Source organism: Theropithecus gelada, chromosome 8 (assembly GCF_003255815.1).
Source record: "Theropithecus gelada isolate Dixy chromosome 8, Tgel_1.0, whole genome shotgun sequence".
NCBI lineage: Eukaryota > Metazoa > Chordata > Mammalia > Primates > Cercopithecidae > Theropithecus > Theropithecus gelada.
The window spans coordinates 103,688,182-103,705,232 of NC_037676.1; the positions used below are offsets into that span (position 1 = coordinate 103,688,182).

At 40.1% G+C, this 17,051-nt stretch overlaps 1 protein-coding gene across 1 annotated transcript; it reads left to right on the forward strand.

The window, feature by feature from the left end:
• Positions 1–29: 29 nt before the first annotated feature.
• Positions 30–835, forward strand: LOC112630433 (nascent polypeptide-associated complex subunit alpha-like). Its single transcript, XM_025394722.1, has one exon. The coding sequence runs from the start codon at positions 79–81 to the stop codon at positions 721–723; it is 645 nt and encodes a 214-aa protein (XP_025250507.1). The 5' UTR covers positions 30–78; the 3' UTR covers positions 724–835.
• Positions 836–17,051: the final 16,216 nt, after the last annotated feature.

Genomic DNA, 17,051 nt, shown 5'->3' on the forward strand with positions numbered 1-17,051 from the left:
CCTTCTGCAACAGGCCTGGGACTCGCTCTTGCTCGCTCTCTTTCTGCCGCCATCTTGATTCCCCGTTCCCTCCACAAAATGCCCGGCAAAGCCACAGAAACCGTCCCTGGTATAGAGCAGGAGTTGCTGCAGCCCCAGGCTGAGACAGGGTCTGGAACAGAATCTGACAGTAATGAGTCAGTACCAGAGCTTGAAGAACAGGATTCCACCCAGGTAACCACACAACAAGTCCAGCTGGCGGTAGCAGCTGAAATTGATGAAGAACTAGTCAGTAAAGCAAAACAGAGGCAGAGTGAAAAGAAGGCACGGGAGGCTGTGTTCAAACTGGGTCTTCGACAGGTGACAGGAGTTACTAGAGTCACTATCCGGAAATCTAAGAATATCTTCTTTGTCATCACAAAACCAGATGTCTACAAGAACCCTGCTTTGGATACCTGCATAGCTTTTGGGGAAGCCAAGATCAAAGATTTATCTCACCAAGCACAACTAGCAGCTGCTGAGAAATTCAAAGTTCAAGGTGAAGCTATCTCAAACATTCAGGAAAACACACAGACTCCAACTGTACCAGAGGAGAGTGACGAGGAAGAGGTTGATGAAACAGGCGTGGAAATTAAGGACATAGAATTGGTCATGTCACAAGCAAATGTGTCTAGAGCAAAGGCAGTCCAAGCCCTGAAGAACAGTAATGATATTGTAAATGCTATTATGGAATTAACAATATAACCATCTGAAAGCAACTTTTTTCGGTGTCTCAAAGGAGTAACTGCAGCTTGGTTTGAAATTTGTACTGTTTCTATCATAAATAAAGCTGTGGCTTCCTGTTGGATGAAAAAATAAAAAAGACAGTATTTTGCCAAATTAAACAGAAAAGGGAGTTCAGTGGAAGATGGCTCTGATTTCAGGGTAATAATAATGGTAGGTAACAATTAAATGGCATTTAAAAAATTGCTGAATGCTTGCTGGGCACAGTGGCTCATGCCTGAATCTCAGCACTTTGGGAAGCCGAGGCAGGCAGATCACCTGAGGTCATGAGTTCGAGACCAGCCTGGCCTACATGGTGAAACTCTGTCTCTACTAAAAATACAAAAATTAGCTGAGTGTGGTGCTGTGCACCTACAACCCCGCTACTCAGGAGGCTGAGGCAGGAGAATCACTTGAACCTGGGAGGCGGAGGTTGCAGTGAGCTGAGATTGCACCACTGCACTCCAGCCTAGGCGACAAAGTGAGACTCTGTCTCAAAAAAAAAAAAAAAAAAAAAAAAAAAGGTTGCTGAATGCTTTCACATATTTTATTTCACTTAATCACTCAGGATCTCTTTAAGGTAGACATAATAATTCTCAATCTACAGAAGATGATATTGAGGCTTGGAGGTTAAATGCCTCATCTGAGGACATATATGCATGAAATGGCATAACTAGGACACAAACCCAAGTTTCCTGATTCCAAATTTTACCTACTTCTCACTATCCCGCAGTGCTTTGGGAGTCAGGAAGCTCCCTCAAGGTCAATAGGAATTGAGTGTTTTGACAACTCTGAATAAGCACCGTGAGTCTAACTGGACTCCATTCCATTCTCCTCCCCTCCCTCTCTTTGCCCTTCTCCCTTCCTTCAATATCCTTTTAGTGTCTCCCAAGCAACAGGTTATTTGCAATGTGCTAGGGAATCAGAGATTAAAGAAAAAGTCCCTACCCTAAAAAAAATTCATAGTCTGGTGGGGAGATAGACAAATCATTGTGTGGTGATGCACTAAACATCAACCCAAATAGGTCAAAATTGGAAGGGGAAATTATGCCCTGATCACCAATCCAAGTGGCCATGAACTTGCTTTGATGAACTCTCACTTCAAAGGAGGCTGTTTTATTTGGAAACAATTCCTCTGCCTTCAATATCCTATTAGTATACCCCTCAAAATGTGTGTTTAGATCTTTAATTCCGTAACATGTGTTTACCCTTTCATGATTAAATTCAGAAGCATGCCATCTTATTAGTGGTTCATTTGCATACTCTTTCAGGAATGATAATGTTCAAAGAGGTATAGGGGCCTTAAAGAAGTAGGGGAGGGCTGGGCGCAGTGGCTCATGCCTGTAATCCCAACACTTTGGGAGGCTGAGGTGAGTGGATCACAAGGTCAGGAGTTTGAGACCAGCCTGCAGCCTGGCTAGCATGGTGAAACCCCGACTCTACAAAAACAAACAAAAAGTCTAGGGATAGGCTTAGAGATTTCTTCTAGGTCGTGTGTGTAGGAAAAACAACTTCCAAGATACTAGGGAGATAATTCTGTTTGTAGTCAGCAACCAGGCTGGATAGAGCATGGATAGGTAGATGAGTGTGTTCACAGGTGTGTGGCAGAGGTCAGTAGCAGACAAACTTTCCAACATACTGCTTCAATAATTGTCTTCATTAGTGGCAATAAACTATGCACTTTGCTTTCAAACACCTAAGAATTATTCAACAATAATAAATAGTTGCTGGCTGCTCCCTGGGTACCAGCAGCTTCTTAGGCATAGGAAAAGGAGACAGATACATTTCTGCCCCATGCTTCTCCAAATAGATTACTGATGACCAATGAAACATTCCTAGAAAATTGAGTGTGAGCATTGCTCTTGAATCTAACACTTTCCGTAATTGCTTAACCCACTTGACATTTCTGAAGCCTTGCGCACTCTTGATGGCCCATTTCTGAGTAGTAGTCTCCTTCTCATCTTCATTATGTCCCCTCTGAGCAATTGTGACATCCTCTCCACTTCCCTCTCTGCTCCAGGGTCTCCAACTTTGAATCCAGTCTCATCTTTCAGTTATCCATTGAGGTTATCTTTGCTCTGCTTTACAACTATAATGATAACTGAGAATTGCATGGGCTTTTAAAACATTTACAGAGAAAGTTCCATCCATTATCTGAATCAAAAATCATTGAAAGCCTCATTGAGTCCTGGCCCCAGCCCTCGAGGGGAGCACTGAGGTTCATCCCAGACAACACAGTCATCGTGTGATGGACTCACACTCTCTTCTAATCCATGATTCTTGTTCTTTCTATCTGTTTCGGGGGGGTTCCTAAGAAGCACACCATGGGATGAAGGTTCACATACAGGAGGTTTATAACCAATATTTTTGGGGTCAGTGCTGTGGAAGAAGAGAAGGGGAGGAAGCAGGATTGGGCAGAGGAAGAAGTCGCGCTGCAGTCCAATCTCAAAGAAAGTCTCGTTTGACCTGACTTAGAATTCTGAAGATGGGATGACTCTTCTGAACTGTCTGCTTGTGAAGTTAGACTGACAGCTGAGGGTCGTGGGCCGGCAGCACCCTCAGCAGTGAGGCAGGTGAGTCCTTCAGTCGTGGATGGGCATCCGGGCAATACATCACAGCATCCACAACACGATTCCTCGTGCATGACATTCACTCAACACAACTGACTTGACTTACTGTCTTGAGCCTCAGTATCTAGAGCAGGGAGCTCATGGAGAAGGGGAGCTGAGAGCCTGGGGCCAGGACCACTACCCTTGGTGGTGGCAGAGCAAAAAAGAGGCTAGAATGGGTCTGATCAAATCCCAGCAGATAAACGAGCAAAGGCTGAGGTCAGAGCAAAGCAGACAACCATATTTCTTACCTCAAGTCTTTATTTATTTAACAGATTCTCACAACTGCTATCCTGGAAATTCACCATCACCCCTAAAATATCTAACCACATTGTCAATTGTGCTGCCTGGTCAAGGACTGGGGACCTGTCTCAGAGTGATCTTTCTTAAACACAGATCTAGTCATGACTTGGTTTTGCTCAGAAAGTTTCAATGGCTCCTGATTGCCTGAAGAATAAATTTCAAATTTCTAAGTAGACTCTCCAGCTCTTCAAACCTGTTCTCATCAGCCTCTCTAGCACCATCTCTGGTGACTCCTCTTGGGGCCCTGGGAGAGCCACGCTAGGCTGCTGTTCTTATCTCCTTCAAATGGGCAGCCTGTTGTCCTAGCCCTTTGGCTCTGCCTTTGCTGATCCTGTCACTTGAATGAGCCTCTCTCTCTTCTGGGTCTGGTGAAATCTCTCTTGTGTAAAGCTGTTGAGAATGCCTGCTCCATAACCAGCTGCAAGTCATCACTCTTCCTGACTGCTTTGTTTATACTGTTACAGTAGCACTTAGCAAACTTTACTGCACTTCGCTGCATGCAAATCTGATAGGTCGCTCTGATAGAATGTAAACTCCGTGAAGGCCAGCCTGGGCTCCTCCATGTCAGCAGAGCTCCATAAATACTTTCATGTTTTAAATGAGTAATGAATAAACCGTTTTTAAAAATGCTTTCTCTTTTACTCCTATCAGATCTTTCCAGGAAGGATAAGCTAGAGAGAAATTGTTTCTACTGAGAATTCACTTTAATATAAGGCTCCCCGAGAAGAGGTTCTGAAATAAACAAAATAGCTGGCACCATCATGAGATCCTAGAAATGCTCCTTGGACAAACCTGAAAGTCCTGAGGAAGTAAGATGCCTAGTACCATAGTCTTGGGTGATTTGCTATAATGCTCTCTCTGTTAGAAAGAAAGTTTTAAAAATAAAAGCTTTTTTTTTGGGGGGGGGGCGGACAGAGTCTCAGTTGTCCAGGCTGGAGTACAGTGACACAATCTAGGCTCACTACAACCTCTGCCTCCTGGGTTCAAGTGATTCTCCCGCCTCAGCCTCCCGAGTAGCTGAAATTACAGGTGCCTGCCACCATGCCTGGCTAATTTTTTTGTATTTTTAGTAGAGAGGGGGTTTTTCCATGTTGGCCAGGCTGGTCTCGAACTCCTGACTTCAGGTGATCCACCGGCCTCAGCCTCCCAAATTGCTGGGATTACAGGCATGAGCCACCGCACCTAGCCAGAAAAGCTTTGACATACTTCTTTCAAATGATTTTCAAATGAGAAAATATAATTAATGTGTATCAAAAGGAAATTCACAACATCCATTTTCTCCTGTGGCTGTTACCTAGCCAAAAACCTTTGGCAACTATGATTTCAATATTCTTTACTTTGCTGTAAGAAATCGATGTGATCTAATGAACAATTATGAATTTATTGACACCAGGAGACTGGGCTCTAAAAGGACAAGCAGGTGCTTTGCTAAGCAACCCTAACAATCTCTGCTGACGGAAAAGAAAAGAAGACAGTCACTGCAGCCAGGTGTGCTTAACCCCACATGCTATTCTCAAGAAGGGTTGACACAACCATCACAGAATGGGAGACCCAAATCCCCTCCCACAAAAACCTTTTGGTCACTCAGCACTTACCACGTGCCGGGCGCCATGAGCTTGAGCTCCATGCTTACAAGTCTCATGTAATCTTCGCAAGAACCTAAGAGATAAGAAAAACTTTCATGACTTGCATTTTATAGCTGAGGTTTTCAGAAGTTAAGGAACTGCCCAAGATCATGGGTCCTCTCAGCTGCAAGGCAGGACTAGAATAGAGTTCTGAGTAACTGAAGCCTGCGCCCTAAACCTGCTCCTTGTGAACTTGACTGCATATTAGAATCATCCTGGGACTGTGGAAAGATGCAAAATAAATCAGACAAGCAACAACAACAAACAAATAAATATATATATTGTGACATGGTGTGAGGGCTCTCTAGAGAAATACAGGACAGAAAAAGAATAGTGATGTGTGGAGAAAGGGTAGGTTGCCATGTTAAATGATGTCAGGAAAATGGCTAGGGAAATAATCAGTGAGATTACACATTAGCAAAGATATGAAAAAAATGGGGGAGCTGTGTATGTATGTCGGGGAAGAGGTTCCCAGACAGGGGCTATATGGCAGGCAAAAGGCCCTATTGTAGAACAATTGGCCAGTGCAACTACAGAGACTGCAACTGGGGGTTGGGGAGCGGAAGATGAGGTCAGAGAATCACATGAGAGTTTGTAAACCACGGACAGACTCCTCCCCTCTTACAGTGTAAGTCTACTGGTTAAATTATTGATATTCCACTTTTTACAAACATTTAAAACATATATAAAACCACATTAAAAACATATCTTCAAAGTTGGAACACCTGAGCCAATGTTTGGGACAGAGAATGGAGGGGCTGGAGAACCAGGAAAGATGGGAACCAGGAGCAGCAGCGCCACAGTTCCTCTGTGTATCTCTTCACCTTGATCTCCGTGTCCCCACTCCTAACTCCAATTATGCTATTGTCTTGTTTGGTGACCACGTTCCAATTGTGGCCTCCGCCCCACCTCATCCCCGCACTATATTCCACTTTCACATCCTCATCTCACCCGTTTTCTGGTCTTGGTCCCTGTGGTAGACAGTTAGATTGAGGGCCCCAATAAACCACAGCCCAAAAGAGTCATAACCTGTGTAGCGCCTCCTGCATTGACTCTGGAATGGGCGATGTGAATGTTTCTTTGCTTTGGCCAAAGAAACATTAGCAAATAGGATGGAAGCAGGGACCCCATTGGTGCTTATGCATTGAAGTCATCTGCCGTATTGTAATATTGCTCAGGTGGTTTCTTGAGTATTAATAGGCTGCGTGGAGAGAGACGCTGAAGGATGAGATGCCATCTTGGACTGTCAGCCCGAGCCAAGCTCCCAGATGAAGGCAGCCATATGACTGCACGCGATGGCAGCACGTGAAGCAGGAAGGCTGTCCAGTGGAGTCGGTTCAGCCCTCAGACTCATGAAAAATTAAGACATTTTGCATGTCTGTATTTGTTTTAAGCCACTAAGTTTTGTGGATTTGTTTGTTTGTTTTTTAAACACAGCAATAGATAAACAAAGCAATCCCCATCTCATCTGGACCAAACCTCTTACTCCCAGGCCTGGCAGACCATCTCCACATCTGTGACAGCCTGAGTTGCTGCATGTCTATGCAATTCCACCAAGACCTGCTGATCCAGCTTCACCTGAACTTGGCGTTACCACAACATCTGGCTTTGGACAGAGTGGCATTTGAACTTTCTGAGCAGGAAACAAATTGAGAGAAAACTGGGTGTACAAATATTCATTACTTTCATGCTGTGTTATGACCTGTGTATGACTCTCCTCGTTCAATCCTGGGCCTACATTATATCTGTGATTCTGCTGAGTCATTGTTGGGAAATGAATTCCTATTTGCGTTGTCTATCAGCCAGTGAGCACAGTCCTTCTGGTTCCCTTTCATAAATACACTCTTTCCTCACATCCTCGAGGGTGAGAGATTGTTGGCAGCTTCATTTATTTACTTTTCTTAGCTGTTTCAAGACAAGACTCAAATTTTTAAAATTTAGTTCCAGAAATAGTTGAGAAAAGCTGATATGTTACTTTTCAGGAAGAGAGTGACTTCCTCATTTCCGAAGGACTGCTTGCACACTCCTGCTAATACATTTGCTTCTGGTGCACTCAGTGTGCGCTGAAGGGCTCAGGAATTTGGGCGGAGTGGTCTGCATTTGAAAATTGCCCACGCTGTGGCCTGAGTGATGGATCGTCAAGTGTGATGCATCTGATAGGAGAGACCTTGGACCTTGAACCCCACAAGGGCAGTGGTGGCTGATCTAGTCCATCACTGTATTCTCAGTCTTTGGCACAGGGCCGAACACAAAAATATGCCTAATAAATATTTATTGCATGAGTGAATCGATTACCTTTACGAGAAATTTCGTGCCTTGGAAATGATGTTCAATATCCTATAGAAAACCACTTATCTCGATAAGCTAAAAAAATTAGAATAAAAAAGCTGCTGCTCCAAATGTGATAAAAACAAGTTCAGTGTTTTCTTTCAATTTCCATGTCAAATATTAGTGTGAAAACAAGTTTACTATATGACCAAGTGAACTCTGCAGAACAAGGGCCAGGTAAGTAAGCAATGAATTGTACATACGCTTCCTCTGCATTTCATTTGAAATTTGAAAGCGAAGTAAAAATTTCAAAACCAGAAATTTTTTTTTAAGCACCATTTTTCTGATGAAAAGTAACATATATTGGGCAGCAGGGTGGCTCACACCTGTAATCCCAGCACTTTGGGAGGCTGAGGTGGGTGGATCACTTGAGCTTAGGAGTTTGAGATCAGCCTGGGCAACATAGTGAAAGCCTGCCCCTCCCCTCCCCTTCCCTCCCCTCCCCTCCCCTCCCCTCCCCTCCCCTCCACTTCCTTTCTTTTTTTTTTCTTCCTTTCTTTTTCTTTCCTTTTTTTTAATTTAAGCAACATGGGTTTGCTTTAAATGTTTTATAAAATACGGTATTTCACAGTCTACTTTATTCCCTTACCAATATTTCATGCATCACTTTTCATTTTGCTGAATATTCTCTCATGTTATCATTTTTAATAGATAAGTTGTGTTCCTCTACTCTGTTTATGTGGGTATGCAATGTTTTTAACCTTCCCTAATTTTGGATATTTATATAGTTCACTTTTTTTTTTTTTTTACTATTATAAACAGTGTGATAATATGCATACCTGTAAAAACATCTTTGTATGTATCCATGATTATTTCCTAAGGCCAAATTCTAAGAAATGAATTTCCTGAGTTGAGTGGTTTCCATTTAAGTCTTTTGATACATATTGTTAAATTTCTCTCTGGAAAAATAGCCCCTTTTTTATACCTCATTCTATACCTCACACATAACTCCTGCGCACTCATCATTCACCACTGATTATTATTATTGCTTTTGGGGTTTGTTGTTGTTGTTTTGAGACAAGGTCTCACTTTGTTGCCCAGGTTGGTGTGCAGTGATGTCATCTCAGCTCACTGCAATCTCAGCTTCCCAGACTTAGGCAATCCTCCCACCTCAACCTCCTGAGTAGCTGGGACTACAGGCATGTGCCACTCTGCCTGGCTAATTTTTAATTTTTTTTTTTTTTTTTTTTTTTAGAGATGGGGTCTCACTATGTTGCCCAGACTGGTCTTGAAATCCTGAGCTCAAGCAATCCACCTGCCTCAGCTTCCCAAAGTACTGGGATTACAGGTGTGAGCCACCATGCCTAGCCGCTTTTGGTTTTATTGTAAGTATAATCATGCTTGAAAATAAAAGCTCGTATTTGAAAACTCTTTGTTGTCAGTGAGATTAGACATTACTCTATTTCTTGGATTATTAGTGAGATTATGTATTTTAATATGTTTATGAACCATTTATTTATTTATTTATTTATTTTTTTTTTTTTTTTTGAGACGGAGTCTCGCTCTGCCGCCCAGGCTGGAGTGCAGTGGCCGGATCTCAGCTCACTGCAAGCTCCGCCTCCCGGGTATGAACCATTTATGTATCTTGTTTTTGCAAGTGCCGGTACATGTCTTGTGGCTATTTTTTTCTATTGCAATGTTTTCCTTTTATGTATTGATTTTGCATATGCTCTTTGCATAGAAATGATACAGACTTCTTGTCATATAATTTGCAAATATTTTGCCTGTGTGGTCATTTGTCTTTTAGTATTGTCTGTGGTGATTTTGACATAGATTTTTTTTAAAAGTAAATAGTCTAGTTGCATTATCTTTTTCCCTTCATAGTTTCTGTCTCTGATGCCATATTTAGAAGGGCTATTTGCACCCCAACTATTTTAAAAACCTCCTATTTTCTTTAAGCACTATTGTGGTTTCTTATAATTTTTATTTTATATTTAACCTCTTTTGGCCCTGCTCTTTAACATGTCTTTTCTTATACTTTATTTAGGTTTCATTGACTGTACTTCACCAATTTCTTGAGATGAATGCTGAGAGTACTGATATCCAACTCATCTTCTTTTTTAATATGTGCACTTAAGGATATGTATTGCTCTCTAAGCATAGCTTAAGCTGGATCTTAGAAGTTTTGGTATGCATGACTTTTCCATTGTGATTTCTTCTTTAACCCATAGATTATTTAATGTGTAGTTTTAAATGTCCAAATACAGAGAGGATTTCCAGCTAATCTTTCTTTTGAAAAAAAAAAAAATTGATTTCTAGCCTACTTCCACTCCAGAGAACATAATTGGTGTGATTTCCATCTTATACCATATAGACAATTTTTGTTTATGTGACATGTGAAAAGTACACATGACACATAAACAAAAATTGTCTATATGCTGCAAGATGGAATTGGCAGATAGATACCCTTTTTTTTTTTTTTTTTTTTTTGAGATGGAGTCTCACTCTGTCATCCAGGCTGCAGTGCAGTGGCCTGATCTCCGCTCACTGCAAGCTTCGCCTCCTGGGTTCACGCCATTCTCCTGCCTCAGCCTCCTGAGTAGCCGGGTCTACAGGCGCCTGCCACCATGCCCGGCTAATTTTGTTTTTGTATTTTTAGTAGAGTCGAGGTTTCACTGTGTTAGCCAGAATGGTCTTGATCTCCTGACCTCGTGATCCACCTGCCTCGGCCTCCCAAAGTGCTGGGATTACAGGTGTGAGCCACCATGCATGGCCTAGATACCCTTTTTAAGTGCACATGACACATATCTTGGGTGCAACATTCACATATGTCAATTGGATTAAACTTATTAATTAGGTGCTTCTTCTATAAGAAATGTGGAAAGTCTCTTACTACAACTGTGGCTTTTTCTGTTTCAGTGCTATTCAAAATGTGTTCTGCTGGCCAGTGGTAGTCTCCAAACTGTCACCTGTCCAAGAGCACATAAATTAGCGTGTTCTTAGAACACATTGTAAATTGAAACAACTATTTAGCAACTTTATTAGCAATTTGACATTGCTGTGACATCTATGCATTATTAGTGAATTTGTATTTTGTGTGGTTTTCACTTTCTCTATTAATCAGTTTTTATTGTAATTTTATAGGAGTATTAAACTGCAGCAGTTTAGAAAATTTTAAATGTTCCTTCACCACAGATACTTTGGAAAACAGTTTTATTTTGTAGTTCTGTTAAATTTTGTGCTGTGTATTTTCACCTGTTATTAAAGACATACAATCTTAGAAGTGCAAAATCTTTGCAGCAAACTGCACATTTTTGTCATTATGAATTATCTCTCTTTATCTGTAGTAACACTTTTGCCTTAAAAATCTACTTTTCATGATATTAATATAACTACTATAGCTTTCTTTTTCCATTTGTTTCTATATGTTTGCACTTTATTTTATTTTATTATTTTATTTTATTTGAGACAGAGTTTCACTCTTGTTGCCCAGGCCGGAGTGCAACGGCGTGGTCTTGGCTCACTGCAACCTCTGCTTCCCGGGTTCAAGTGATTCTCCTGCCTCAGCCTCCCGAGTATTTGGAATTATATGTGCCCTACACCACACCCAGCTAATTTTTATATTTGTATATTTTTAGTAGAGATGTGGTTTCACCGTGTTAGTCAGGCTGGTCTTGAACTCCTGACCTCAGGTGATCCACCAGCCTCTGCCTCCCAAAGTGCTGGGATTACAAGCGTAAGCCACCACACTCAGCCTTTTTGTACTTTAGATGAGTGTTTTGTAAGCAATGTGTTGTAATTTTTTTAAAATCCTGACTGACAAACTTTAATTGGATGTTTTAGTTTGCTTATATTAAATGTAGTTACTAATGTGTTTAGATCTAATCTGCCCTTTTACTTCTCCTTTCTCTTATTGATCTATATTCCTTACTTCTTTCTTGCCTTTTTGGGGACTCCATATTATTTATTATTCCATTTCCCTCTTCTATTAGCTTGGTAGTTTTATATAATTTTGCTTTTCTATTTGTGCTTACCTCAGTGACTACACTTAAAGTCTTCACTTAAAGTCTAACGTTGCTTGGTATTTCTACTCTTTTCCAAGGTAATGCAAAAACCTTAGAAGCTTTTAACTTCATTTATTCCCTCATGACTTATGTGTAATTATTACTGTTTAGTTCTTTATGTGTATTTTACCCTAAGGGATTACTATATATATTACATATAAAAATATATTATTATTGTATTTTACCCTAAGCCACTATTATTATTGTTTTATATAGTCAATGGTCAATTAAATTAGTCACATATTTACCATTTTTGTGCTCTTTATTTTTTCTTGCATCTCTGATCTTCACTCTGAGTTGACTTTTCTTCTGTGTGAAGAACAACCTCTTAGTTTTGATCTGTTGTAACATAACATGTCTCACTTCTTTTTGGTAACATTTGGAATTATTCTTTGGCAATTATTTTCCTTCAGTATTTTGAAGATACCATTCCATTATCTTCTAGCCCTTGTTACAGTCAAAAAGTCAGGGAACAGTTTGTTATGCCTTGAAAGGTATCTCTCTTTTTCCCTGGCTACTTTCAATATTTCTTCTTAGTCCTTACTTTAAGAAGTTTTACTATGATAATTTTACTTTTATTTTTCATGCTTTGAATTTTGAGTGATTCTGAAATCTGTGGCTTGGTTATCTTTCATTAGTTTTAGGCAATTATCAGCCATTATCTCTTCAGATATTGCTTCTACCTCATTTGGGCTTCTCCTTACTTTAAGAAACCTCATTTATACATATGTTAAAACGTTTTGCTATATCCTCTGTTTTTAATGCTCTTTTCCATGTTTTTCCATTTCCCCCCTCCTTTCTGTGCTTTATTCTGAGCTATCTTCCAGTTCACTAATTCTCTCTTCAACTTTGTCTAAATTCTGATTAAATTCATTCACTGAGTTCTTAATTTCATTTATTTTAATTTTTAGTTTTAGAATTTCCTTTTTTTTTTTTTTTTTGAGACAGAATTTTGCCCTTGTTGCCCAGGCTGGAGTGCAATGTTGCGATCTTGGCTCACCACAACCTCCACCTCCCAGGTTCAAGTGATTCTCCTGCCTCAGCCTTCCCAAGTAGCTGGGATTACAGGCATGCACCACCAAGCCCGGCTAATTATTTTTGGTAGAGATGAGGTTTCTCCATGTGGGTCAGTCTGGTCTCGAACTCCTGACCTCAGGTGATCTGCCCACTTTGGTTTCCCAAAGTGCTGGGATTACAGGCATGAGCCACCATGCCTGGCCATAGAATTTCCATTTATTAAGGGTTTTTCTGGTTTCTAATCCACTACAAAATTCTCAGTCTTGTATTTTATCTCAAATAAAGTAAGCACACATTTTAAATCTGTGGTAACTGTATTTTCTGTATCTTCTCTGGATCTGTTTCTATTGTCTCATGTTTTCCATAAGTTTTAATAAAATCATCTGGTATCATTGTGTGCTTGGTTATTTTTTTAATTGGGTTTCAGATGTATATGCAATATACAATAATTTGAGACTGACAAAGTGCAATTTTTCCTAAGAAAATTATTTATATTTACAGGCATACTTCAGAGATATTGTGGGTTCAGTTACAGACTATGGCAATAAAGTGAATATTTTAATAAAACAAGTAATACAATTTTTTTGGTTCCCAGGGAATACATAAGTTATGTTTATACTACCATGTAGTCCATTAAATGTACAATAGCATTTTATCTAAGAAAACAACATGCATATATTGATTTTACAATACTTTATTGCTAAAAAATGCTAGCAATCATCTCAGCCTTCAATGAGTCATAGTATTTTGTGCTGGTAAAAAGTCTTGCTTTGATATTGATGACTACTGATTGATCAGGGTGGTGGTTGCTGAAGGTTGAGGTGGCTGTGGCAATTTCTTAAAACAAGTCGACAGTGAAATTTGCTGAATTGATTGAGAGATTTCTCTCTAATGTGCCATAATGTTTGATAGCATTTTACCTACCATAGAGCTTCTTCAAAATTGGAGTAATCCTCTCAAACCCTACTGCTGCTTTATCAACTGAGATTATGAAACATTCCTAATTCTTTTTTGTCATTTCAACAATGTTCACAACATCTTCACCGGGATACTGCACTCCATCTAAAGAAACCACTTTCTTTTCTTATCCATTAGAAGCAACTCTTCATCTGTTCAAGTTTTATTGTGAGGTTGCAGCAATTCAGTCACATCTTCAGGCTCCATTTCTAATTCTAGTTCTCTTGCTATTTCTACCACATCTGCAGTTACTTCCTCCACTGAAGTCTTGATCCCTTCAAAGCCATTCATGATGGTTGGAATCTACCTTTTATAAACCCCATTAATATTATTATTTTGACCTCCTCCCATGAATCATAAGTGTTCTTGATGGCATCTAAAATGGTGAATCCTTTTCAGATGCTTTTCAATTACTTTGCCCAGATCTAACAGAAGAATCATGCTTTACGACAGCTATAATCTTACAAAATGTGTTTACTTAATAGTGAAACCTGAAAATCAAATTATTTCTTAGTCCAAGAGGTGCAGAATAGATGCTGTGTTAGCAGCCATTAGAACAACATTAATACACATCCCTGTACATTTTTTTTTTTCTGAGAAGTAGATCTCAAAAGTGGGCTTTAAATATTCAGTAAGCCATGCTTACTGAATGTAAGCATGTAATGACAGTGAACAGATATGCTGTCATTCAGGCTTTGTTGTTTTATTTATAGAGCACAGGCCAGATAGCTTTAGCATGCTTCCCGAGGGCCCTAGGGCTTTTGGAATGGTAACTGAGCATTGGCTTCAATTTAGTCACCAGTTACATTAACCCCTAAGAAGAAAGTCAACCTGTTCTTTGAAGCCAACATTAACTACTCTTTAGCTAAGTTCTAGATGGCATCTTCTTTCAACAGAAGGCTGTTTTTTTCTACTTCAAAAATCTGTTGTTTTAGCATGGCCACCATCATCAGTGATTTTAGCTAGATCTGAATTTGCTGCAGCTTCTCCGTCAGCACTTGCTGCTTTACCTTGTACTTTTACATTATGGAGATGGCTTTTTTCTCTAAACCTCATGGACTAACCTCTGCTAGCTTCAAATTTTTCTTCTGCAGTTTTTTTTCACCTCTTAGGCCTTCATAAAATTGAAGAGTTAGGGCCTTGCTCTGGGTCAGGTTTTGGCTTAAGGGAATGTTGTGGCTGGCTTGATCTTCTACCCAGACTACTGAAACTTCCTCTATAGGTATCTCGCTCTCTCGCCCAGGCTGGAGTGCAGTGGCGCGATCTTGGCTCACTGCAAGCTCCGCCTCCCGGGTTCACGCCATGCTCCTGCCTCAGTCTCCTGAGTAGCTGGGACTACAGGCGCCGGCCGCCTCACCCGGCTAGTTTTTTTTTTTTTTTTTGTATTTTTAGTAGAGACGGGATTTCACCGGGTTAGCCAGGATGGTCTCAATCTCCTGACCTCGTGATCCGCCCGTCTCGGCCTCCCAAAGTGCTGGGATTACAGGCTTGAGCCACCGCGCCCGGCCTGGAGTAGCACTTTTAATTTTCTTCAAGAACTTTTTTTTTTTTTTTACATTCATAACTGGGCCAACTATTTGGCACAAAAGGCCTACCTTTCAGCCTATGTTGGCTTTCAAAATGTCTTCCTCTCACTAAGCTTAATTATTTCTAGCTTTTTAGGTAAAGTGAGAGACATGCAACTCTTCCTTTCACTGGAACACTTAGAGGCCATTGAAGAGCTATTAATTGGCCTATTTCCAATATTGTTGTGTCTTAGGGAATAGAGAGGTTGAAGGAGAGGGAGAGAGATGGAGCAACGGCCAGTCATAGCAGTCAGAACATACACATTTATCAATTAAGTTCACCACCTTATATGGGTGCGATTTGCAGGGCTCCCAAACAATTAGATCTTTGATAGTAACATCAAAGATCACTGATCACGGATCACCATAACAGACATAATAACAACAGTAAAATTTGAAATATTGCAAGAATTACCAAAATGTGGCACAGAGACATTAAGTGAGCACATGCTGTAGGGAAAATGGCACTGATAGACTTCCTCAATGCGGCACTGCTACAAACCTTCGATTTATTTAAAAAAACAGAGTATCTGGGAAGTGCAATCAAGGGAAGTCCAACAAAACAAAGCACATGAAACAAAATATACCTGTACTTCTAGGAGGCTGCTTAGGGTTATAACAATCCAGGATCAACCCAATCCAATCAGGGTTGGAAATGACTGGAAACTGTTCAATATGAGGGCTCATCTACTTCCACACTCACTATTCAGGCACAGCCCTTCAGGAACCCAAACCAATGTACTGGGAGTTTCGCTTTCCTTTCCGAATTATCCTTTACTCCAGTTTTCATTCTCTTAGCTCCTTAAGGCTCTCAAAAGTGTTGTAGTCTACAGTTTCTCAGCCATCTACTTTGAAATTGCCCAGCACCTCTAGGGGTAAAGCATCCCCAGATACTGTGTTTACCTCTCTGAGTTTCCTTCGTCTCTTAGATCTTGACTTTATTATTCTTCACGGACTTTTTGACTCTCAGATACCTTCAAGGAGATGTATTTTATAGTTTTTCAGGTTTTCTGATGGTTTTCAGCAGGAGCATTGATCTGAGTTGCCTAGCCTCTTATTGCTAGAAGACGAAGGTTCTTTTTTAAAACTTCTCAATTCACTTGGAATGTATTTAATTTGAGGGTGAGTTATCCTGTTATTTCCAACATCATTCCTTGAGTAATATTTTCATAATGATATAAATAATTACCATTATCATACTCTAAATGATTCTATAAATATTTGGGTCTGCTTCTGGAATTTTTATTCTGTTCTGCCCCTCTTTATATTTTTACACAAGAACCAAGAACCATGTCATTTGGTGGTTAAAGTCAATTGCTGTAATTGTGTAATGCATTTTAATATCTGGTGAGAGAAGACTTCCTTCTCTCTGTTTCTCTTCTCTCTAAAAAGAGTTCTCTATTTTTTTTTACAAATTTTTTTTGGAGGGGGTGTTTTTACCTTTATTGTTTCGGATAAATTTTAGACTTTTAATTATATCTACTCCCAAAAATTCCATTAAAATTTTGATGGAAATTTTATTCAATTTATATATTAATTTGAGAACTCACAATTCTCAATATTAAGTTTTTAATGCAGCAACAAGGCATAAATCTCTATTTACACACACCTTTTTAAATTTATCCCAACCTCAGGCTAGGGAGCTGGGCTTTCATACTATCAAACCAGCTTATCATGAGATAAGAGTGGCGTGGGGAGGTGCAAAATTCCAGGTACTTCTGGCTCTCTGCATGTGCAGGTAAAGTGTTCCAGTAACCTGAGGGAAGTATTCCAAAGAAAAGTTCATAGTCACAAGTTGTTAGTGGTACAAACACACAAAGGCCAGGGAAACAGCACACAGAAAACAGTCAAGGGGTCCAAGGGGATCTGGCGGAGTCAGTAGTGTCTGTTATAACATGTGTT

Bases quoted from the DNA above. Each gene is read 5' to 3' on its own strand.
- LOC112630433 (XM_025394722.1), top strand. From the start codon at position 79: ATGCCCGGCAAAGCCACAGAAACCGTCCCTGGTATAGAGCAGGAGTTG.